Raw genomic sequence first — 26,488 nt, 5'->3', positions numbered from 1 at the left:
CGAATGACGAGGCATAGCCTACCTTTGAAAAGAAGAAACTGCAGCACTAAGCCTGTGTATCACTTTCAGGTAGGCAGGCTTGTTTTAAAATTGATGTTTTAATGTTTTAAGATGTTTTAAGATGAGAGCTGGCCATTATTTTTTTTCTACTTGGGTATTTTTTTATATGCCTCTGAAGTGTAATAATGTGACATAGGGGAGAGCGGGGCACAACTAACGCGGGCCTCGTTGTAACACATGTAGGCCTATCTTGTTTTAAATAGCCTACATCCACATGCAAGCTTGACGAAACTTATATTTAGGCTACTAGATAGAACACTATATAGAAAAAAAATTGCGCCGAAATTCTGAAATGTCTGGAAGATATCACTGAACATTTATTTAACTAGCAAAAGTAAATTGCTTATTTATGTTAATTTTTCATCTCTATTTTGGTGTTTATTTTAAATTAGACAAATCTGATATTATTTTAATCTCCAATATGTTATTTAACAGTTGATATGATTCTTTAATGCTGATCTAACCAGCAGAAGACACTAACAGGGTTTAAATCCCAGTTGCACAGGTGGGGCATGTTGTAACACTGCGTTACAATGAGCCCCTATTATAAATATGCTATTTTCTATTCTATACATTTATGAATTCTTTTGAGAAAACATGAGAAAAAGGTGAATAAAGACTTAAAGTCAATGTTCAGAAATGATTAATTATTATTATTATTATTATTGTTTTGAACTATGTTGTATAGCTGTGTTTCCAGTGTGTTCATTGTCAATTTAGTTTGTCTTGTATATATATTTTTTGATTAGATCAGATTACATTTTAAGCTGTCATATGGTCATATTAGCTTACTATGTGCCCCTCACATGTTACAATGTAGCCCACCTATGGGGCATGAAGTCACATTTCACTTCCATTCTTTCAAGGTATATCAAGAAAAATGTAGACACTGTATTAATAAAACAAAACCACATAATTGTACTAGACGTGGGAAATTTATGTAGGAAAAAATAAATACTCTGAACCCTAAGTAGATTTACACAAACTGAGAAAGTGACCTTTAAAGAAAGAAAAAATATTATTCAAAGTAATACAACACTTATTACACTTCATTTTTTATTAGGTATATGTGTATGTGTTTTCTAGGAGGGAAAAGAATATGGGATACAATTAGCTACATAATGCCACAATACAAGACCACAATCAAACATTTGTACAAGAACTTAGAATGCAGGAAATTAGCTAGGTAGCCTACAAACAAAGTCAATACATAAGTTTTCTCTGCCCCGTAACTAATTAACTGGTAATGCCTATAAATACTCAAATGCACATATTCTTACAATTACCACAGTGAGTCACATGAGCAATATAAACCAAATTAAACTGTTCAATCTAACAGTAGAAACGTATGGAACTTACATAGTTCAATAACGCACACAAGGCAGGAGACACAGCATTTCCAGCAGCAACACACAGGGATTCCTCCATGTGGCATGAACAAAAGGAAGGGGCTGTGTGTACAGGTGCTGTCTAATGAAGTCTGTGGCTGATTGAGGCTAATTAGTTGAAGGTGTGGTGAACTTCATGGGGAACTGAGGAAAACATCCAAACAATATCTATCCTTTGAAGGCTATATATAAAACAGTTAGCTCCGGTCGTTATTAAATAAATTCAGATTGTATATGTTGGTAAAAGGCACTTATCTAAGGGTGTACTCACACTAGCCAGTTTGAACCGTGCCCGAGTGCGTTTGACCACCAAAGCGCGGTTCGTTTGACTAGTGTGAGTGCTCCGAACCGTGCCCGGGCGCGGCTCGATTAGCCGGCCCTGGCCCGCTTGGAAGAGGTGGGCCAGAGCACGGTTCAGTTGGACTCGGGCGCGGTTCGCATGCAGTGTGAGCGCTAACTGTGCTGGAGCACGGAACAGGACGCGCGACGTCACGGTTTTGCGACGCTCCAAAACCAACATTGGCGGGGAAAGGGTCGCTTTGGTCTACGGCAGAGGTGCAATGCGAAACCTCCTCATACGAGCAACACGATTACGTGAAAATTTTCGTGCCACAAAGGCGATAGATCTGTTTAACAACAGGCTGTGAGAGGGCTGTGGACCACCGTGGACCAAACGACTCAAAATTATCCACAAAGTAAACAGAGCGATGGACTCCATTGTGTTCAGTGAAAGCGCCACTCTTTCTGTTTATCCCGAAACCGTTGCACCATAATGACGTAAGCGTGCTCCGGCACGAATGCTGAAACCCTATTTGAGTGCAGGCCAAAGGGGGAGTGTGGAGGGGGGACAATCTTACTCGGGCCCGGTTCATGGCAACCGTGCCTAGTGTGAGTACACCCTAACACTAAAAGAGGTTTTGTGCCTCTAAAAAGTGCGTTCGACCTTCTTTTTGATCTGAATGGTGTGTGGAAAACAACACTCGGTTACTAACGTAACCTTGGTTCTCTCTAGAGAGGGAACGAGTGTTATGTAAGTTTAGCTTACGCTACGGGAAAAACTCCTTTTTCTCGAGAATACTGAAGCCAAAAATTATCCTTAATTTTTAATAATTTAAAACGCATTTGATACAGCAGCAGCCCTAGGCGAGGCAGCTCGCATGCCCATAGGCTGCTCTGCGGCAGCTGCTGCAACCTATCAGTGCGTCTGCCATGACTTCAGCACCAATGGGAAGGCTTCCCTGCGCCACGTCATGGCCCACCAATATGGGTGTGGCCTAAGCCTATAAATACCCATCGCTCAGGTTGCACTATGATTTCAGTCGACTGGAAGTGAAACCATAACGCAGCACAAGCACGGCAGGTTGTGTCTCTAGAGAGAACCAAGGTTACGTTAGTAACCGAGTATCGTTCTCTTACGAGAGTACTCTCGTGTTGCGTAAGTTTAGCTTACGCTACGGGAACCCAATGTAAAACGCTGTGCGTGCTAAGTAGGGCTGACTTCTAATAGTCGAGGATTCGACGATTCGATTCGGAGAGGTCTGATTCGACTATGAACCTCATAGTCGAATACATGGGCGTCAGTTTGGTTTGAAATGTGCTGGGGACAGAGACGCATTCGCATTTCCAGAAGGGCTGGGTACCATTTTATTTTTTCGCTTTCGCGCAGGTCATGTTTTGAAAGACGATGTCCTGTAGCTTACTAATGTAAATAAATAAAAATGTATTCAAAAATCTGCTTCACATTTTCTGCAGGGCTGCGGAGCGGCTGTGAGTTGACTCCACACGGTTCTCATGTGCGTTAAAAAGCTTTACGTGGTTTAATGTACCTAAACAATGATTACCAAATTCCCCTCTCATGTTGCTCCTCATAACCACTTAAAATGGTAAAAAAAATCGAACCCAGAGTCCAATTATTATGGACGTTAACTGATATTAAGCGTTTCTGCTTCACATTTTCAGCAGGGCTGCGGAGCGGCTGTGAGTTGACTCCACACGGTTCTCATGTGCGTTAAAAAGCTGACTCCACACGGTTCTCATGTGCGTTAAAAAGCTTTACGTGGTTTAATGTACCTAAACAATGATTACCAAATTTCCCTCTCATATTGCTCCTCATAACCACTGAAAATGGTCAAAAAATCGAACCCAGAGTCCAATTATTATGGACGTTAACTGATATTAAGCGTTTCTGCTTCACATTTTTAGCAGGGCTGCGGAGCGGCTGTGAGTTGACTCCACACGGTTCTCATGGGCGTGAAAAAGCTTTACGTGGTTTAATGTACCTAAACAACCATCACAAAATTTCTCTCTCATATTGCTCCTCATGTTTATGAAATGTTATGATATATGTGTGATATATATGTGTTTTTTAGCTCTTTTGTTTGAAATGGAAAAAATCTAGCTGCTATCTAAAAAAAAAAAGAAAAAAAAAAAGGTTCGACTATCAGTCGACTACGGCAAAATCTAACGAATCAGATTCGACTATGAAAATCCTTAGTCGAAAACAGCCCTAGTGCTAAGTGTTCAACACAAATGTCCCAAGGGCAGAATGCCCAGGGCTCATGTAAGAGTGGAAAGACGCATAGCGGCAAACGGGGCGTGACGACTCGGTAACATGAAGATAGGTGCTTACACATATATACAGTTAAGACAATATATCAGCCTTGAACTGCATAGGCCCACAGGACATTGCAATATATATCAACAGTCTAAGCAAACTGGGTTGGGTAGACATAGTTAATACTGCATAATTAGACTGAGAACAGCCTAGCCTGTAGGGCAGGCACTTCCAGGTTGTAAAACCTTATAAATATAGACAGGGAGGCCCAGCCTTCGGAACGTAACCATGTCTTGGTTTGAGGATGACCTTAGAGTCATTAGGCCCAAATTCCAGACATGTAGCACTCACAGAGAGCGTGTGTAAGTCGCTCACCCGTTTTACTGAAGCCATTGCCAGCAGGAAAACGGTTTTGAAGGAGAGGTAGTTTAGCTCCACCTCATGTAAATGTTCAAATGGGCTACCTTTCATGGCCTCTAGGACCGTAGAAAGGTCCCAAATCGGAACTGATGGAGGTCGAGGATGGTTCAGCCTCCTAGCACCTCTGAGAAAACGGATTATGAGGTCGTTCTTTCCCAGCAACTGGCCATTTGCAGACTTTGTAAAAGCTGCTATGGCCGCCACATACACCTTTAGCGTGGATGGGGTTCTCCCACTGTCCAGCAGCTCTTGCAAGAAGGAAAGCACCACCGTTACCTCGCCACATAGCGGGTCCAATTCATGAGCTGAACACCATTCTGCAAACACCGACCATTTAGACGCGTAGAGCCGTCTAGTAGACGGAGCTCTAGCCTGCGTGATCGTGTTCATCGCTCGGGGTGTGGGTGCCAAATCGCGCCCTCGGCCTGAGACAGCAGGTCCTTCCTCAGCGGAATCGGCCATGGGGGTGCGCTCCCCAGCTCCATCAATTCTGGGAACCAAACTTGATTCTCCCAGCGTGGAGCTATCAAAATTATTGAGCATTTGCACTCCCTGATTCGCTTGATTACCTGTGGTAACAAGGCGGCCGGGGGAAATGCGTATAGAAGACGTCTGGGCCAGCGCGTCCCTTTCTTTCGAAAATAATATTGGGCAATGAGCGTTGGCCTGTGACGTGAATAGGTCTACCTCCGCTCTGCCGAAGATGCCCCAGATGTTTTGTACTACCAGGGGATTCAGGGACCATTCCCCCGGGGGGAGCTTGGCCCTGGACAGCATGTCTGGGCCCACGTTCACGGCGCCCGGAACATGCGCTGCTCTCAGCGAGCGCAAGTTGTGCTGGGCCCATATAAGGAGGTGTTTTGCTCTTGCAAAAATGCTCCGGGACCTGAGGCCGCCTTGGCGGTTTATATATGACACCACTGACATATTGTCTGTTCTGACTAGAACATGGCGACTCCTCAGCACAGGGAGGAAGAACTGCAGGGCATTCTCGACCGCTTTCATCTCTAGACAGTTTATGTGTATGCGCTTTTCTGTGTTTGACCACAGGCCCATCGATGGCCTCCCTTCGTAAAGGGCACCCCAACCCGTGTTGGAGGCGTCTGTCGAGACTACTTTGACCACTGAGGGTAAACCCCGGTTCACGCCGGACTGATACCAGTCGGCTCTCATCCATGGTTTCAGTGACGCTGCGCATGTCCGATTGACCGTGAGGCCAGATTCGAGCGAGGATTTGTCTGGTTGTGAGCATTTTGAACGAGCGTATCATAAGAGCTTTGTTCAAAAGCCTGAGATCTAGTATAGGGCGGAGCCCGCCATTCTTCTTTGGGACTAAGAAGTAACGGCTGTAGAACCCCGACTCGCTCTCTGCCAAGGGGACGGTCTCTACCGCTCCTTTCCCTAGCAAATTCGCTATCTCGGCGCGTAGTAGGTGTGCTACTTCCTGATTCACCGAGGTTTCGACCCGTGCTGTGAAGTGTGGTGATCTGCGAGCGAATTGTAGCAAATAGCCCCATTTTACTATTTCTAGCACCCATTTCGAGACCCCTGGAATCGATTCCCATGCTTTCGCGTGAATAGCCAGGGGTAGAATGAAATCTGGGTTCTGGTCGCTGGTATTCAGAGTTAGGGTTAGGACTCGGGGACCCAGCCATGATGACATGCTTTGTTCATCAAGCTCATATTCATTGGGGCAGTCAGCACTTCGTGCAGCGGCTTCGTATCTAGCTTCCTGTCCGTGGAACCGGGAAGGTGTTGTATTACAGACGAAGCTGTGTGAGCTCGCGGCGGAAGGCGCAGAGCGCTTAGCAACACAGATACAGTCGTGTTCATAGGTAGGGGTGGGCACTGTACAGCGGGCACATTGCCTACATGTAAAATATGAACAGCAGAAGCCGGTTTGACTGATATGGACCCCGGGGTGGTGTGAGACACTGTGTGGGTAGTGCTTATGTGTAGGGGTGAACACTGGGCAGTGGGCACTTTTCCTACACTCATAGGTCGAGCGGCATGAGCCAGCTTTATTGATTTTAACCCTGGATGAGTGTGACACACAGAGGGGGTAGTGTTTATGTGTAGGGGTGGGCACTGGGTAGTGTAGGGGTGGGCACTGGGTTAGTGGGCACATTTCCTACATAGCAAACACCTTCGGCGTGAGCCGGAGAAAGACATAATACTCTTTTTGAGATATGTGTGGGTCGCCGTGAGAAAGGTGTTTACGGGCGGGAGGCAGTCTGCGTCGGCTGGTGGAGCGCGAGCGCTGATGTTCCTCTCTAGCCTGGCGATGCTGGGTGGCAGGCGACGGAGGCAGTGGGGGAGCTGGTTTCCGAGCAGACGGCTGCTTCTTATCGCGGCCCGCCGCAGAACTGGTACGTCGTGGCAGAAAATGTCTCATGGCCTGAGACGCCTTCTGCACCTCAGAATAGCGCTCCGCGAAGCCCTTCACTGAGGGACCGAAGAGACCCAACGGTGACACAGGAGCGTCCAAGAAAGTGTCGCGGTCAGAATCAGACATGTCGGACAGCGTTAACCACAAGTGACGCTCCGTGACGGTGAGGGCAGCCACGATGGCCTGGGTGGTGGCTTTGATAGCTCTCAGAGACAGATCCGTAGCACTCCTCAGATCCGTTACACGCTCCAAAGTTGGGCCAGCCTCGTCCAGCGAGCGGAGAAGGTTGGCCTGGTGTATTTGCAAAATCGCCATAGCTTGTAGGCGGACGCGGCTTGGCCGATCAGCGCCGAGGTGGTCCGGCATGCTTTTGTAGGCAGGCTCGACTTGGACTGCCATCCTGCAGAGGGCTGGCACAAGTGAGTCGCCACGGCTTCCTCGACCGGAGGAACGGAAAGGTATCCTCTTTCTTTGGCGCCGTCAACCGCAGAGAGCGCCGAAGAAACAGAGGATCTCAGCCTGGCCGAATACGGGGCTCCCCACGACCTGGAGAGCTCATCATGAAGTTCAGGGAGGAAGGGAGTGGGTCTCAGAACAGGCGAAGAGCGGCGTCCAGGCAGAAAGCGGCCATCCAGCCTCTTGGGCACGGGCTCCTGGGGCGCAGTCCACTCGCCTTCGTGAGGAAGCGGAGAAGCTCAGCATCGACCGAAGCCCTGACGCTGGACTCACGTGTTGATGGGGTGGGGTCCGGGACAGATCCCGACCATTCCTCGCTCCCAGACGCAATGAGAGAGCAGCTGTCATCCTCCATGGCACCCCCGTCCATCTCGTCAAGCACCACTGAATCGGGGCGCTGACCGTCAGTGAGGGAGACGGGGGACTCTGAGAGAGAGGCTCACAGTGAAACCATCGGTGAGAGCTCTTTCACCGAAGTTTCCGGTGGCCTCTGCGAACGGCGCTTCTTATGGCGCGGTCCAGCAGGAGGCATCTGGGGGACAGACCCGGCGGAAAACCTCTCTCCCCCTTGAGAGAGGCAGCGCTTCTCATTCACGGCAGCCGCCGTTGGCAAGCACGAGATCCGCGTGCTCCTGGCCCAGACAGGAAGCGCACAGCGTGTGGCGGTCCCAGTCGCTGAGCCTGAGTCAACACGAGCTGCAGGACATGGTGGGCATTGAAAAATTCCTTTTAGCTCTTTTAGAGAAACGTGCGTATAAGCGCCGGATAGCGCAGCAGGTACGGTGAGTGAAGGCCTCAGGCTCAAGCTCATCCCGCTGAGATGCTCTTTCCACGGCGTGGCTTCTTTTTCCGGAGGAAAATCCAGCGATGTGCAGACAACGCTGAAAGGAGACGAAATCATAGTGCAACCTGAGCGATGGGTATTTATAGGCTTAGGCCACACCCATATTGGCGGGCCATGACGTGGCACAGGGAAGCCTTCCCATTGGCGCTGAAGTCATGGCAGACGAACTGATAGGTTGCAGCAGTTGCCACAGAGCAGCCTATGGGCACGCGAGCTGCCTCGCCTAGGGCTGCTGCTGTAGCAAATGCGTTTTAATTATTAAAAATTAAGGATAATTTTTGGCTTCAGTATTCTCGAGAAAAAGGAGTTTTTCCCGTAGCGTAAGCTAAACTTATGCAACACGAGAGTACTCTCGTTAAAGAGCCACAGATTTGTCCCACCGCCTAGAACGCAACTGAATGCTTTTTCAAGCGTCTCCTTACTTATTTTAAACAGGAAATGACGGAATATTTACGTACATATTTACAGCGGTTCTATTCGCACGGGATTAGTAGGCTAGACTATTAACGTTACCTGAGGTAATTTTCCTCAGTGACATTCAAACGGGACTAAAATCACTGAGAAGCTCCTGGTAATAATTAGCCTACATTACCCCACCTCTCCATGTTAAACTAGTCCCGTCCAAATAGGGCTATAGACACTACGTATAAGGATGAACAGAAGTAGGCTACCTACACAACAATCTCAAAACATGGCAAGCGCAATCTCTCTCTCTGCTGTTCCTGAAATTACCATAATCATAGTAGGCTAATACGCGCTAATTGTTTTTTGTCGCGGCTAGCTTGACCGTGAATTTTCAGTCAGCGAACTGCATTTGAATTGGCAATATGCCTATATCCAACATCATTCATCCTCAGTTTCAGAATTCTGGACTGCAAAAACACAAATTTTAGTTAGTCTAAATCACTGGTTAATCTAATGAATGCCTGTGCATCAAAGATGACAGACCTTAAAGATTATTATAGCCTACATTAGTGGTTCTCAAACTTTTTCAGCATGAAGGTGTAGGGTGCCTAACTTTGGGGCCCTCCAAAGAAAATTCATGACACAAAACAACCTCAAACTTACAATTTTAATTAAAGCAAAAGCATATTAAATTATACAATGCTGGAACATCAATTATGTTGGTTGGTAGCCCTGATTTCTCCAATGTTTGAATACACTATTTATGATACATTTTATAAATTACATTAAAGTTATCACGCTGACCGACACAGCCATTAAGAAAAGTGAATACTTTTAATCATTAATTTACTATTCACAGTAAATGCAGATAAATATCATTTCAACATTTAATTAACAAATTTTCAATTCAAGTCTTAAAAAAAACAACTTCTGTACAGCCACCAGTTTGAGAACCATAAAGCACAGTTATACATTGATTCTTATTAAAGCTACTATTTAAGTTCTCAGTCAAGAGCAGTGAGTGAAATTCTCTTTGTGTTTTGTTGTTTTCTTAACATTAAAGGGATAGTTCCCCCAAAAATGAAAATTGTCGTAATTTACTCACTCAATTTGTTTTAAACCCGATTAAGTTTCTTTCTTCTGTTGAAAACAAGTTATTTTGAAGAATGTGGGTAACCAAACAGTGTTGTCCTCAGTGACTTCTATAGTTTATTTTTTCTTATATGGAAGTCAATGGGAACCAGCAACTGTTTGGTTAGCCACATTCTTCAAAATATCTTATTTTGTGTTCAGCACAAGAAAGAAATTAATACAGGTTTGGAACAACATAAGAGTGAGTAAATAATGACAGAATTTAAATGTTTTGGGTGAACTAAAAAAAACTCCTTTAAGGGCAGCATGTTTACAATTAGGCTACTGTCACTTTAAGACTGGGATGCATCTAATATACACACATATGACATGCACCAGATTTTCTCTCAAATGATTGCTTTCATTTTAGACATATCCAACTGTGTTTATGTAAACCTTGTGTGTATTTGACAGTATTGGCGCAATAAGACTCGAAAGATAACTTTGTCCAGTAACCAGGCGCTGTTTGACAGGCTTTTAGTACCTGTGCGCTTCGGGTGTATGCTCTCAGAAAAGCGCCTGTTAGAACAGCGCATCAGCACACAATGAAATGTTTAACCGGCAAGGCTCTAACCCCTTAGCTGTCACCCCCCTTTTTGAGAATGGACATTAAAATGCACTATTCAAGCTTAAATGGTTGTAATTCAAGAATGCTTTGGAGTATAGACCTAAGTTTGGTCTTGTATTAAAGTTAAAAAATAGCAGATTATTGCTGAAGTGAAAGCACTTCAAAAAATTAAAGTATGAAAAAGTTATGGAAGTTTAAATTTACATTAAATCAAATATAATTTATTTAATATTTTTATTTTATATAAAATATATATTTTACAAAATATGTTTTACAAATTACTATAAAATCAAAGCCAAATATCTAACCAAGTTGTGTTCCAAATTTGAAGTTGATATCACAAAAAATGAAGTTCCCATGAGATTTTGTTTAGGCGTATTACCAAAAATAGCCAACGGGTGTCATTGAATTCCATTGAATTTTACTGTATGCATTCTACCATAACAAATTAATAAATTTCTGTCCAAATATCACTTCTGTCACAAAATATGGAATCTTGAGACTCAGACCTTTCTGACAATATGTGTTTTGTCAAGATTAGAAAATATTCTGATCATAAATTATGAAACATAAGGATGCCCAAAAGGGGAGGAGCCTGATAAAATAATTTAGAGTACCGTTTCTATGGTAACACAATGTCCAAATTCAAAACAGTTTTCACAGGATGAATTCTGAGATCATAAGCTTTCAAATGATACCTTATTTATGATAACTAATAAAATATGTAATATAATAAAAAAGCGATAAAAAAATATAATACAATATTTTAGAGGAAAATATATATATTATACTTTTTAGAAGATAATATTATTTTATATTTTTTTATTGACAAATACTAGATTATATACTTTCTAATGAAATTTTTGCATAAAAACCAACATATCAATTATTAAAAGTGTGTGCGTCAACTTTTTGTGACGAAGGTCAGAACTCCTGTTATTACGTAGATTTTTTGAGGTGCACTCTTGTCATAAATTCATCTATTTATGTTCCTACATAATTTATAACAAAAAAAAACAGTCCTAAATATCTATTTAGGAGTCTTAGAACTTTCCAACGATATATAGTTTGTCATAATTAGATTAGGATTAAATAGTAATATAGGGAAGTAAAGTTAGGCGTGCCGTATACGGTACGGTGACCGTTAAGGGGTTAAAGCACATGCAAATAATGAACTTTTGTGAATTGCAGAGTCCTGTGAGTACCGATACCTCTACGTTAACATGTAATGTGAATGTATGTCGCGTTGTTGAGACGGAGGGACCAGAATTGCAACTGATATAATGCATTGTAGCCCGATACTACAATATTTCTTAAAAAGCAGAGCGTGCAGACATTTAAAAAATCATGGCCCACGCCCACTTCATCCTACGCTCTTGATGTTTTTTAAATTTCCTGTTACGACTCCGTGTGAGAAACCGCTTCAGACCATTCAGTTTGTGCAGGGAACTGAACAAATAATTCAAACTGATTTGTGAACCAATTTAGACAGTTTTGCCAACTTGTTTGATCAAGTCTTTGAACAGAATCAACTCAAAGGAGTGATTAATTTGTGATTCATGCATGCTTACACATAATACTAACGTAACCTCAGTTCCCTGAGATGAGGGAACGAGTTTTGCGTAAGGCTAGCTTACGCTATGGGAAATCTCCCTTTCTCGAGAATATTGAAGCAAAAATCTTTAAAACGCAGTGCAGCTGCACAGCAGACACAGATGAGCGTCCAGCGCGGTCATTGGCTGTGCTGCAGCAACTGCACAAACCTATGGCGAGGCGGCTCAGACGCTTGAAGCGTCAACGCGTGAGCTGGTACATGAGGTTTCAGCCAGTGCTGAAGAGGCATGTTCATTAGTCCTAGCTGGAGTACTGATGATGCTAAAGCCATGAGACCCAACATCTTCTGAAATCTTTTGAGGGGGGCGCACGCACCCACTCTGAAAGATGCCGCTAGGCATTGAATGGAGAGCGCGCGCTCTGGTGTAAGATGCGCTTTCATTTGTATAGAGTCTATCACTATGCCCAGGAAAGAAATACTTTGGCTGGGAGACAGTGTGCTCTTGGCAGCGTTGATCCTGAGACCCAGGCATTCTAGATGGCTGAGGAGTCAGGATCTGTGCTTTATCAACTGAGTCTTCGATTGAGCTATAATCAGCCAATCGTCGAGGTAGTTTAACACTCGCACTCCCTGCTGTCTCAGGGGGGTTAGTGCTGCGTCCATACACTTCGTAAATGTACGAGGTGCTAGTGACAGGCCGAAAGGTAGTACTGTGTACTGGTAAGCCTGCCCCTCGAAGGCGAATCTCAGAAATGGCCTAAGATGAGGCAATATCTGGATGTGAAAATAAGCATCTTTCAGATCCACTGAGAAAAAACAAACTCCCGGGCGAATTTGCGCGAGGATCTGCTTGGTTGTCAGCATCCTGAACGGACGCGTAATAAGCGCTTTGTTCAGGTGTTTGAGATCTAGAATGGGTCTGAGACCGCCATCTTTCTTTGGGAAGAGGAAGTAACGGCTGTAAAAGCCCGACTCGCTTTGTAAAAGGGGAACTGGTTCAACAGCTCCCTTTTCTAACAGTTTCGGGTTGAATGAAAACTGGAGACGGGCTGCTGTGAGATAGGGACTCGACCATCCAGCCATCTTGTGCTTCTAACACCGTGTGAACAGCACTCATGTGCAGGGGCGCGCGCTTCACCGCGGGCGCATCCTTTATCACATCTCGAGCGCGAGCTGGGGGATAAACAAATAATGTGGGAACAGTTTTCATGAGTAGTGGTGCGTATGTTACAGTGGGCACACAATCTACATTTAATATCTCTCCCGTGCTTGCTGGGGGGAGAGTTGATACTGTGTTGGCAGTGTTTGTGTGTAGGGGTGCGCACATCATAGTGGGTACAAAAACTACATGCATTACACCTACAGCGTGATGCCCCGAAAGAGACGAGGCCCGCTGCTCGAAGAGAGGGGTGTTGGTCCGCCTGTGTGAACAGGACCGGCGAGGGAGTTTCAGGAGAGAGTGAGGCACACGGGGACTGGGCGAGGATCAATATCAGCATGGCATACTCTAAGATGTATACGACTTTCCTTCTTCAGATTAACACGAATGAAGGGTTTTAGAAAAAAAAAAAAACATCTCTGGGAATACATATAATGCAAACTCATGTGTTCCTAAAAGTTGGAGCATCAAACAGCGCGTACTGCAGTAATCCATACGGCCCCCAATGGATGGATCAATGTCTTCTGAAGTGAAACAATAAGTGTTTGTAAGAAAAATTGCAATATTTTATACTTTTTAAACTTTAGACTATCACTTCAGACCAACTGTAATAAGTTGTTTTTCAAATAAAAGTTTCTGAGTCAGTGATATAAGATTGATCATTGATCATTTAAAGGGACAGACACAAAAATGGAGCGTTTTTGCTGACCCTCAAAAAGTGACATTTTTAACATGCTATATAAAAATATTTGTTTGGTATTTTGAGCTAAAACTTCATATATACACTCTGGGGACATCAAATAATTATTTGACATATTGTAAAAAGGGCATTGTACCACCCCTTTAATATTAGCCTTGAAACATGTAAGCCCAGACTTAAACATCTTTTTGGTATAAAAAAACAACAACAATAAATGCATAGATATGTACCCTGTAATTTTAAAAAGCCTATATAGTATGTATTGGTAAACTAGCCTAGCAAGCCAGACCTACATCAAGATGTTAGATCTGGCAACTCACCATAGACACGGCTCAATCCGAGGGGCGGGATAAACAGCTGTCTTTCAAATTCACTCTGCATGCAATAGGACAGCGCTTCATCCAACCAGAGTGTTTTCCCAACAGCGGAGCTAGTTGATAGATTCAACTTTTGACATATCTGGCCGGCAAAACTACGAACACATCTTCCTTTTTTTAAGAATGACTTAAGTGTCATTTTTTGCTCTTTTCTCAAAGAAAAACTTAACTCCAAGTCCTCCAGAGTCGCGGCCAAGTGTATGCTCTCGCTAAATTTCTCACAAATGTAAGATTGTTGGATCATAATGGTAGATTATGTACCCCTTAGTTCTATAATACTTACAGTATAATGATTTTTTAAATCTCCTGGTTGTTACCCTTTTTTCCCTAAACTTTACATATTGTTCTCTTATACTTACATGTAAGTACTTTATAGGTATACTATAATTATAGAAAGTTATGCTGTAAATTTGTCTTAATTACGCAGTACTTTCCGTGCTGTAATCTAAAGCGTTACCAAAATATGATTTAATGGATTATCACTTTCGACCAATAGGTGGCACAATTACGAAATGTATGTGGTGTGGTCACAGTGAGGTGACAGTGATACAAAGTTTGGTGTCAATATGTCAAGGCATTGTAGAGATAAAGCCTGAATAGCCATTTTGGCATCATGCCTCAACTTTGCTGCTGTGGTATACAAAAACGGTTTCGTCTATCGACACGAAATTCAGCACCTTTAGTATGAGCAGACGGGCCTCGCCCTTTCTCTCCCTCCCTCTCCCGAGCACGGACGTGGCATGCCAGTTGAGTTCGCACATGATTATTTATGCCCCAGCCCGGGAGCACGCGAGACGGTTTCTTTCGGGCTGGAAGACGTAATTTATACTGCAGCTTCCGACTCCGAGGATTCCGGGCCTGCTTTAACCGACGCCATTATCCCGCCTAGCGGCCAGGAAACGCAGCCTACTGCGGCTTACACGGAGCTTATGGACGTGCTTTTGCTCACTACGGAGAAGCTCGCTATCGACTGGCCTGATGAGCCCCGCGAGTCACAGTCGTCTAAACTCGACAAGAGATTTCTTAGTGGCCCTAATTCTAGGCAAGAGCGAAGAAAGCTGCCCTTTTTCAGTGATCTGCATCACGAGATTTCCAGATCCTGGAAGCAGCCTTTCTCTGCTCGTCTGACGAATGCAGCAGCCGCTGACTTTACCAACCTCGTGGGTTCTGTGGAGCAGGGTTATTCCTCCATTCCAGCGGTCGAGGACACGTTAGCTAATCACCTCGCTCCGTCGTCTGCACCATCATGGAAGTCGCGTCCCCTCCTTCCTTCTAAAGCATGTAGGACTACTTCCTCCCTTATCGGAAAATCCTACATGGCAGATGGTCAGGCAGGCATGGCCCTACACACTATGGCCATTATTCAGGCCTACCAGGCGGACATCCTGAAGGAAATGGACGAGGGAAATGGAGTGACTGCTGATGCTGTCAAAGAGCTTCGTAAAGCCACGGATCTGGCCCTAAGAGCCACCAAACACACCGCACACGCTGTAGGCCGTTCTATGGCGGTGCGGTTGCAGCGGAGCGTCATTTATGGCTTAATCTCACAGAGATCTGCGACAAAGAGAAAGTTTTTCTCCTAGACGCCCCTATTTCACAGTCTGGTCTGTTTGGGGAGGCGGTCAACATGGTGGTTGAGAAATTCCGAGCTGCTAAGTCTCAGTCAGCTGCATTTAAGCAATTTATGCCTAGGAGGGTTGAGGAATCTTCCAACCCCTCCCCTTCTCAACCCAGAGAACGCCCCTCTCATAGAGCGGAGTTCCCTACTAGGAGGAGTGACCCGGCTCATCTCCCACCAACCACGGCTTGGGGAGCCCACGGTCGCCCGTTACCCCGCCAGCGACCTCACAGACGTCTTAAGCTGAAGCAGTCCAACAAACCGGCCGCTCCAGCTTTCTCGAGCCGTTCCTGACCCTCTGGTCAGAAAAAGAAGAGCTCCTCTCCATCTACGAGGTTGGGACAGACCGTGCAAGCATTCCTACCCTGTCACCTTCGCCACCCAGCGTGTTTCAAAGTGCAGTCCCTATTTTACCATTTTCACTCAGTCCGGCGCGGGAGGAAGGAGACGCACTTTGCTCTCTACCCTCACCCCCGACGCACTTAATACCTGCCGATCGCATCCTCGGAGGCACATTTCGTTTTCCTCAGGAGCAGGCAGACCCAGTCACTCTGATTCAGGCAGTGGTACCTCCCATCACGTGTCAGGACGCCAGGTGCTCTCCTCCACGGACAACCACGCCACCCCACAAGAATCAGCACAACACCCTGACTCAGGTATGTCCTCTGCACTGCAACACCCCTCTTCCTCTATCACATTTCTTTCAAGGATGTGAGCGCCTACCAGGGGTATCGCCTTGGATCCTTCACACAGTTCGACTCAGCTACACGCTTCAGTTTTGTCGCAACCCCCCCCTTTCCTACTGTAGTTGACAGCACCGCAAAGGCTTCTGTACTACAGCAGGAGATTTCATCCCTTCTACTCAAAGGGACGATAGAGGAGGTTCCTTCGGGGGAAATCGAACAGGGCTTCTACAGCCGTTATTTCCTAGTCCCGAAGAAGGGCGGTGGCCTAAGACCCATACTAGACCTCCGCCGACTACATTTCTCCCTTTACAAAGGGAAATTCAAGATGTTGACGCTGAAAACTATCATATCTCAAATTCGGTTGGGAGATTGGTTTGTGACAGTAGACCTCAAGGATGCCTATTTTCACATCCAGGTCGTACGGCGACACAGGTTCGCCTTTAGAGAAAGAGCGTACCAGTACAGGGTCCTCCCTTTTGGCCTCGCTCTAGCACTGAGGACGTTCACGAAGTGTATGGATGCTGCTCTGGCCCCGTTGTGGCTCCAGGGCTTCCGTATTCTCAATTACCTGGATGATTGGCTCTTTTTAGCCCACTCCAGGGAGTTAGTGACTCACCACAGGGACATTGTCCTTCATCATATTCAGTCTCTCGGTTTGAGGTTAAATACGGAGAAGAGCGTTCTTACCCCAGCTCAACACACTGCTTTCTTGGGGGTACACATGGATTCCGTTCTTATGCAGGCCCGCTTGGCTCCTGCGCGGATTTCCAGTTTGGTGACATGTTTGGCCTGCTTCACGCTAGGCCATCATGTTTCTGTGGGCACTTGCCGCAGGCTTCTGGGCCTCATGGCCACAGACTCCCCTGTGCTACCCCTAGGTCTGCTCCACATGAGACCTTTTCTTTGGTGGATGAAGCTCTCAGGGGCTTGGCCCACGGGTCCAGCCCTTCGCCTGTTGAAGGTGTCGCGCAGTTGCTTCCGCGCCCTGTCAATTTGGCGGAACCCCCTCTTCCTTCGGAAAGGGGTCAGCATGGGTGCGGTATTCCGTCGCCAGATGATTACGACGAATGCCTCTCTGACCGGATGAGGAGCGGTTTTCGAAGGCAGACCAGCTTGTGGGATCTGGACTGGCGAGACCCTGTCTTGGCACATAAACAGCTTGGAGCTGAGAGCTGTCTTTCTGGCTCTACACCACTTTCTACCTTTTCTCAAAGGACACCATGTCATTGTCAGAATGGACACGGTCGCACACCTTGAACAGGCATGCGTGCCACCTCCTCCTGTGGTCTCAGGACAAGTTCCTCTCACTGAGGGCAGTCCATGTCCCTGGGATCCTGAACCTCGCAGCGGATTTTCTGTTGAGGCAGAAGCTCAGGTCGGGGGAATGGGGGGGAAAGTGCGAGAGCCCGTTCCACGAGAAGGCTGTATTCCTCTAAGTGGAGGGTTTTTGAGTCATGGTGTTCAGCACACACTAGGGACCCAGTTAGCTGCCCAGTGGGTTCAGTGCTGGAATTCCTACAGGAGAAGTTTGCTTCTGGAGCGGCCGCTACAACTCTGAGAGTATACGTTGCTGCTATTGCCGCTCATGAGAGTCGGATGAGATCCCCCTGGGTACACTAAGGTTAATCTCAGCATTTATGCGTGGGGTTAGGCACCTGAAAACAGCACGCTCCCCTGGCATTCCCTCTTGGGACCTGTCGGTCGTCCTGGAGGGCTTAACTGAGGCTCCCTTTGAGCCCTTGGAGTCAGCTCCGGAGCGGATTCCGGCTCTCAAGGTTACTCTTTTGTTAGCTTTGACTTCGTTGAAACAGGTAGGGGATTTCCAAGCTCTTTCTGTCAGCGAGTCATGTATGGACTTCGCTCCTGGTCTGGTCAGGGTTACTTTGAGACCGAGACCAGGATATGTACCCAAAGTATTGTCCACAGCATTTCGCTCTCAGGTTATTAACCTTCACTCTTTCTATCCTCCTCCTTTTGTTTCTGAGGAGGACAGGAAACTTAATTTGCTCTGCCCTGTCCGAGCATTGAAGTTCTATGTGGATCACTCTTAGCCTGGTTCTACCAGACTCTTGTACATTTCATTTGTACAGAGAGTCTGGAATCTCTCCATTGAGAAACGTTTACTTCCTTGTAGGCGGGTTCTCTGTTAAAGTTCAAAACTATTGGATCTGCCCAGAGTCACTCAGGATCTGCCATAGCCAATCGCTAACGTGTGGTCGTGACGTATGTCATGCGCCAAAACCGGCCGGAAACATTTACAAATTCTAAATGTATATTTGACACTAAGGACAGTGATGTATTCAGTCAACTGTCGAAGCTGGGTCTAATCATTAACAATACGCTGCTGTGGTCGTTTCGGATCTGCCGCAAATGCTGTACAGTGATCACCAGGCTACTGCGCGATACGGAAACAACTTTTCTGCCTCCTTTACTTGGTCCTCCGTTAGTGCAACAAGAGGGGAGACGACAACAACTATCGGCTTTGCATCCCTATCGTTCGCCTTAGCTAACTCATTCACCACTAGAACTGCCATGGCAGTCATTTTGACCGTTTTGAATTTTATATCTGCAATAACTTTGTTGAAAAAATAAATACAATCCTGCTGGTACCTGACTTTTCCTAAAAGTGTCTGTATTTTCATTTAAAATGTTTTTCATATAAATTACCTATGTAAATTACACATAAGGCAAAAAAAAACCAATTGAACATATTTACCTATTTCGGCCATAAACGGTCATATTGACCACACTGAATTTCGCGGTATTATTATACCAATAAACGCAACAATAAAATGTGGTAAAAAAATACACTAAACATATTCAACAACAAATCATTTAAATGTAATGATATTCAGAACAGAACAAGAATGAAAAAATAACTAAAGCCAAAATGAAATGCTTTATAAGCGAAAGTGAAAGTAAGCGACGTTAGGCTCACCTAACTCTCTAATTAGAATCAAAATGTTTCAACATTTGCAATGTATTTGGATGCTAAACTATTCTTTATCATAGGCTTTGAACTTCACTCACGTTCCAATATCGACGGAAAAAATCATCCTCTTCACAAAAATGGTACGAATTGTAGCCTACTAGTACTGAGAAACAGAGCAGTGGAATTTTTATACGTTAGGTTGACTATTTTATTATGGCTATAATGAACAGGCTGCAATGCTGGAATATGGTGTGTGTGTCGGCGGGCGCGGGCGCGATCGAACAGTGGAAACATGAAAACATCTCCGTCATTTTGTTCAGGGCATCTACGAATATTATTTATTTATAAATTATAATTAAACTTGTTTAAATGTACAGTTTGGTGTTGTTTTGTTTTTAAAAGACATCCTAATACAATAAATGCATTAATCTCTCAATTGGGGATTTATCATTAAAGATATAGAGTTTTGAATAGCGATCAAAATGACCGCTTGCGGCAGTTCTAGTAGTTATGGAATTCTGGCACTTTTAGTGCTAGCGGAGTAAGCTGGAAAATCAAACTTTTCCCGAACCACGTGGGGAGGAGGGCCACAACATCATGGCCACCAACAAAACTTAGCAAACATTGTTCTTGCTCCGGCTTTAACTTCTGTATATTCGGCAGTTTTGCAACAACGCACCGAATAGCTTTTCTCACATCTTTCTCCGCTGCCATTACTCCAACTCAAACTTACGCACTACATCAACGTCATCGTTCTTAGCCACTCCCTCTGTTCGCTGATTGGTCCTACAAAAAATTGGTTTCTGGAAACCTAAGAATATACAGCAGTCCCAGACGTAGTACTGAAGTAAAATGAAATTGAGCGGAAGTACGTAGGAGGGCGGAGCCAGGCTAGATCACTCTGGCGGTTGGAGAAAATCGAACCAGCTCTTGGGATGTTTTGGTGCTGGTAGCCGCGGGCTTGCTGCATCAAAGCAGAGAATTTCCCACTGGGTTACAGAGGCTATTTCACTGGCATATGAGGTGCGGTCTGCCTTCACCTCTTAGCATCAGGGCACATTCCACCAGAAGTGTGGCTTCCTCTCAAGCTCTTTTTAGAGGGGCGCTCCTGGAAGACATTTGGCTGGTCCTCTCCACACACTTTTGTCAGATTTTACAGTTGCATCATTCCCACTGCGTCTTAAGCTACCTCCTTTACTTGGTCCTCCGTTAGTGCAACAAGAGGGGAGACGACAACAACTATCGGCTTTGCATCCCTATCGTTCGCCTTAGCTAACTCATTCACCACTAGAACTGCCATGGCAGTCATTTTGACCGTTTTGAATTTTATATCTGCAATAACTTTGTTGAAAAAATAAATACAATCCTGCTGGTACCTGACTTTTCCTAAAAGTGTCTGTATTTTCATTTAAAATGTTTTTCATATAAATTACCTATGTAAATTACACATAAGGCAAAAAAAAAACAAATGAACATATTTACCTATTTCGGCCATAAACGGTCATATTGACCGCACTGTTGAGTGAACCTATGAAAGAGAACGTCTCTGGTTACTGATGTAACCTATGTTCTCTGAATAGGGAATGAGACGCTGCGTTCGCTGCCAAGCTCCTCGCGCTGCCGACAAGCTTCTTTTTCAGCAGAGAAATCTGAGGAGCAGATGGCGCGCGCCTGTATATTGTGACGACGTAAGAGCGTTGGGGCGGCGCCCGCGCCATCAGCCAATGAATTGCCATGATTCTATAAGGGCTTCAGAGTGCCAGTGGCGGTTCTAGGATTTTTATGTAACACGGGCCATTAAGGGGCCACTTGTTACATTCAGGGGCCAAATACAGGGTACATTCAAGCACACAAAATCATTTATTCAGTAGGCTACGGTGCAAATACATTTCGGCAGTCATTCCTTTTTCAAACACTCTAATAAAAAAATATGAGCTAGTAAAGTTCTTAATGATTTTTTTCATTTATTTATACTGTGCATAAAGGACACAATGCACTTCTTTCTGAATTCCACCTTTCAAGTTTCATAATCATGTCGTCGCTTATAAAGAGTAAATTATTGTTAATTGTGTGGGGGTGGAATTGCATCTGTGGAAATCATCTCTTCTCGTCGACGATTGATGGGTGGGAATCTCTAGGCACCTCACGATTCGATTAGATTACGATTCAGAGGGTAACGATTATCGATTATTAACGATTTTTTTTTTACTACTTGGTACTTATATAGCAAAGTATTTATGATGACCCATAACGAACTTACTTCCAGTACTTCCTATATTAATTTTATTAATAAAACAAATGGAAGTGATTTGGCAAGTCAACTGTAAGGTTATATTTGCCAGCATATGTCCCAACCAAAAACCAACAGGAAAATAAATGTGTGCCTGTACTAGTAGCAGCGTACTTGTAGTAAATTAATACACACTTCAGCATATTCTAAATCTCTAGCATTTAATAATAGACTTCTAACCAACATCCTCTTGTTATTTCCAATGAGCAATATAATCCTTCAGACAAAAAAAGTATATCACAAACAGTTTTGGTTCATAAATATAGAATGATGTACCAGCAGCTCGCATATTCTGAATAATTAGTAATAAACAAAGCCGCTCTTATTCAAAACTAAATAATAAAGAGTTATGACTTGAAATGTTTGCAAAAACAGCTTATACAGTGAATGAACATCTGCAGAGAGCACAGTCAAAATGTAACTTTGTGTGACTGGCATTGCACTGATAACACTGTGAGTGTTGAGGGCAGTAAAACGTTCGTATAACAGATCGGTTTACACAGCATATTGATGTGAAAACTAAATAATACAGAGAGCATCTCTCATACAAAAAATACTAAATAGGTAACAATGAAATTGCCAATTTTCCATACGTTAGCTTTTAACGAAGAGGGTGCTGTACGGATTTGGCGCTCAGCCATCATGCGTCTGTTATGGGCACGTCTCTGTTATGTGCACGCCACAGACTGTCCGCGCACTGCACATCCGCTTTAGAGTTCCGCCTTTTGCATTCCGAACGGGGGCCAATCAGGGGCCAATCAGATTTCAGCAGGGGCCAGGGCCCCTGTGGCCCCACCTCTAGAACCACCCCTGCTTCAGACAATCGGCACACCCAGATGGCGTTCCCACTGCGTCTTAAGCTACGTAGCGTCCCCTATTCAGAGAACATAGGTTACATCAGTAACCAGAGACGTTTTAAAAGAAAATAAAGATTGCGGACAGGAAGTTTGGCTGACTATGACAAAATTGGTAACTATGTTTTTGGCATAACCCAAGAAATCTATTGAGACCAGTGTCATTACAATAGGCAAATTTATTCAAAATTTATAAGTATTTTTGGAAAATTTGTTTTTACCATTTTTTTTTACCACATGGTGGCGCTGCCCCAAAATTTTTGAGTACCTTCAAGGCATGGTGCCAATGACTCATACCGAGTTTCGTAACGATACGCTAATGCGTTCATAAAGTATAGCATTTTATATCATAATACTGTATTCAAGTCAATGGCAATTTCCTGTTTTGTTCTATTATAGCGCCAACAAGAGGCACAATCCCGTTATTTTGTTTATGTGTTCTCAGAGTGAGCCCATACATGTGTGTGTCAAATTTGGTGAAAATATCTCATTTTGTTTTGGAGCTCTAAACATTTATATGTATAAACACATAAAAAATCTGTGTATAAAAAATTCAGGAACCTAAGGAAAAATAAGTCAACCACACCCAGAGTTATAAGCATTTGAAAAATTTATTTTACTACTAGGTGGCGCTGGTTCGAAACTTCTCTGGCTCCTTCAGTGCATCGTACTGATGACCCATACCGAGTTTTGTAACCATGCGTTCATAAAATACAGCATTGTGGTACAGAATTCAAAATGGCCGATGCCTAAAATGGTCAATATGGAAAAATTGGATATCAGTCGGCTCGACATGATATCCTGAATCTAACGAGACCACTATTATGATTTTTGGACAAACCGTTCAAATGTTATAAGCTAAAATAGCTAGTTTTCGTATATCTCCGGACCAGAGGGTGCCACTGCGCCGAAACGCAGCATGTAGCCTCAGGTCATGCTTGTGATGATGTACCAAGTTTGGTCTGAATACGATAAAGCATTGCGAAGATACAGCCTTACGTCTGTTTTTGCAAGCACTACGTAAAATTAGTGTGCGCAGTATTCGAGAACGTTTGACGAATCAACATGAATTCCATAACATTTTGTAGGCATGGTCTGAAGATGATCTGGTTCAATTGTCATGAAAATCGGAGCAACGGCCTAGGAGGAGTTAGAAAAAATAGGGTTTTCAGAGAATTCAAAATGGCGGACCAATTTTCATGACGGAAAAGACATCAAAGGGTGCAAGACTGAATTGTCTTGAGCCAAGGAATTAGAGGAAACGGGAATTTTGTTTCTAGCCCTTACAGTTCAAAATTTATTAGCATAAACATGAGTGAAACTTTGGACAGATGGTGGCACTAGAGGGATTGAGACTCCAAATTTGCTATGGTGACAGTTCAGATCGTCCTCTATCAGTGTGCCAAATTTCATAACTTTGGCTTAACCATTGACTTCCAAGATGGAAGAAGAATAATAAGAATGCCAACGATTTCAAGAGTTGCCTACGCACTTTCAGTGCTTGGCCCCTAATAATAAGGGTAACAACAAACAGGTGAGAATGATCAGGCAAGGGAACCAGGAAACAGGAACACAAAGCACAAGACAGAACTAACGAAAAGATCACAAAACAAAAGCACAAGGAATACATAATTTGTGACAGAAGATTATCATTATGTGCCTGAGAACAACTGCAACCTTGTGTGATATTGTTATTTAATCCTTTTCACTAATTGGCTCAGTGAAGACCACAGATATTTTATACATTTAAGTTTCTTTCATTTTGTGTTTCAGTATGGCAGTCGAAATGAGACGGTAAGCTTTTTTTAATCTAATCTCTTCACAAAGTGTTGCTGGTATTAAAATTGAATGATCAATTATTGATATGATGTTGTACATTAAAAATGACAAATATTTCCATTGTAAATGCCATTCAAGGTGTCAAAATATTTTTTTTCTTTCCATATCTTCGAACTCGCAGTGTAATGGATTTGCAGGACATGGAGGCAGTTTCTGGGCCTCTAAATGAGGGAATTGTCTCTATCTGCAACATCTGCAAGTCCCTCTTGGATGCACATGTAGATCCCAACACTGGCAAATTCTCCAATTACAAACAAATCAGGAAACATATTGAGCACGCTGAGCAGTGCCTGAAAAAATCAAAGAAAATGATGGAAGAAAAACTGAAATATTTAGATAAACGCATGGAGCAACTTACTAACGAAAGACAAAATGTTGAGCAACGGAACAAAAAAAAACGCATGGCCTTGGATGAATTAAACATCAAGAAGAAATCTGCCGAAGAATCATTAAAGATTTCTGAAGAAGCTTTGAAGCAGGCTAAAAAATTTGTAACATCCAGAAAATATGAAATAAATAGAGAGACAGATAGGAAGAACACAGGTGAAGGTGTAGCAATTGCAGGGGCAGCAGTGACTGCAATACCAGTTTGCGGATGTATTGTTGGTGAGAAATCATCTCTGATTCACTATTATATATTATATATTATCATCCTAATGAGTAAAATTAACCATATTGGTGGCTGATATGATTTCTTGCTTTCCTTTAGGGCCAATAATGATGGCTACGGGAGGATGTGTACGTGATGATGCCTCAAAGGCTATACGCGATGCTGAAGATGAGCTAAAAAAAAATCTGTCCCAAGTGAATGACAGCAGCATAAAGGTGTCTAATTACCAATCCAGGATATCTACCATACAGAATGAGATTAAAGAGACTGAGGAGGTGCTGGGTAAAATTCAGAGGGAGATTGAAGAGGTGAAGCAGCGTCTAGAGTTCATAGCTGATTATCAGCTATTAACCAGGGAAGCTGTGAAACTTCTGAGTGTTCTTAGTGGAAGAGCCACTGTATTGGAGAAGCAAACTCAGCGTTCCATCCTCTCTGGGCCTGTGATGAACTGCATGGAAGATGTGATAAAGGCAGCAGGAAATGTTGGAGAGAATCGGCTCCTTTATAGTCAGGGTGTACCAGGCTTCATAAATACTTTGAAGGAGAATGTTGGAAGACTGCTAGCTTTGTGCAACTCAACCCAAAATTCTGAATATGACAGCTATTACTAATCATCTAAATGTAGAATGCATAGAAACCATCTTAGAAGCAAGGCAAGAAACAAAAAATTAAAATGAGGCATAAGACTTTCTAAATGAAAGCATTGTATAACAACAAACAATATCATAGTAAGACTTTTATATCTTAAATGGTAACAGTAAAAATTATAATCAGAACATGTATCTATAAACAACATTACCTGTTTTTTTATATTGATAAACATTTTAAGTTATATTTTATGCGTTAAAATGTTTTATAAACAGGCTACAAAATCAAAAGTTGTAATATCTCTCTCTCTCTCTCTCTCTCTCTCTCTCTCTCTCTCTCTCTCTATATATATATATATATATATATATATATATATATATATATATATATATATATATATATATCGTACTACGGAAGAGGATTAGGGCCAGGCAATAATAAAAAAATAAAACCATCTCGAGATTAAAGTCATTATAATGCGAGATTAAACTCGTTAAATTTCGAGAAAAAAAGTCGAAATACAATCTTGAGAATAAACTCATTAAATATTGAGAATAAAGTCGTTGTGTTTCGAGAAAAAACTCGTTAAATTTCGAGAAAAAAGTCGAAATACAATCTCGAGAATAAACTCATTAAATTTCGAGAATAAAGTCGTTGTGTTTCGAGAAAAAACTCGTTAAATTTCGAGAAAAAAGTCGAAGTAATTGTGAGAATAAACTCGTTAAATGTCGAGAATAAAGTCGTTGTGTTTCGAGAAAAAAAGTCGAAATGAAATGTAACGTTAGAGAATAACGCATTTGATCAGTGTTCATTGCATAACCTGATAGAGGACATGGCAGAGTTAGATCACTTAGACAATCTATATTTTTGACTTTCTTTCAGTAACAAAGAATAGAACATTAGGTCTAGGTCGGCTAGGTGTTTTTAGAAGAAAAAATCAGTCCAATTGGCGCGATGTACTCGCTTTTGTCCAACATGAAATTCATGGAGGTTTCGTGGTTTCCCAGGATACCATAAGACGCATTATTAAACTTGTTGATCCTCAAGGTGTGGAATTTCGACGGA

At 43.4% G+C, this 26,488-nt stretch overlaps 1 protein-coding gene across 1 annotated transcript; it reads left to right on the top strand.

Moving 5' to 3' along the window:
* Positions 1-25,742, top strand: LOC308704496 (uncharacterized protein). The gene is made up of 4 exons (XM_081388866.1): positions 1-69; positions 24,160-24,180; positions 24,347-24,831; positions 24,935-25,742. Exons 2-4 carry the CDS (start codon positions 24,161-24,163, stop codon positions 25,444-25,446), a joined length of 1,017 nt encoding a protein of 338 aa, XP_081244992.1. The 5' UTR covers positions 1-69; position 24,160; the 3' UTR covers positions 25,447-25,742.
* The last annotated feature ends 746 nt before the right edge of the window (positions 25,743-26,488 follow it).

This window comes from Scardinius erythrophthalmus, assembly GCF_964197995.2.
Source record: "Scardinius erythrophthalmus genome assembly, chromosome: 16".
Lineage (NCBI taxonomy): Eukaryota > Metazoa > Chordata > Actinopteri > Cypriniformes > Leuciscidae > Scardinius > Scardinius erythrophthalmus.
The sequence above is the reverse complement of the archived record's forward strand: the minus strand, read 5'-3'. Positions and strand labels throughout refer to the sequence as shown.

Coding starts and splice junctions, on each gene's coding strand:
- LOC308704496 (XM_081388866.1), top strand. CDS start 24,161: ATGGCAGTCGAAATGAGACG. Junction 24,181..24,346: donor ATGGCAGTCGAAATGAGACG/GTAAGCTTTTTT, acceptor TCGAACTCGCAG/TGTAATGGATTTGCAGGACA. Junction 24,832..24,934: donor AGTTTGCGGATGTATTGTTG/GTGAGAAATCAT, acceptor GCTTTCCTTTAG/GGCCAATAATGATGGCTACG.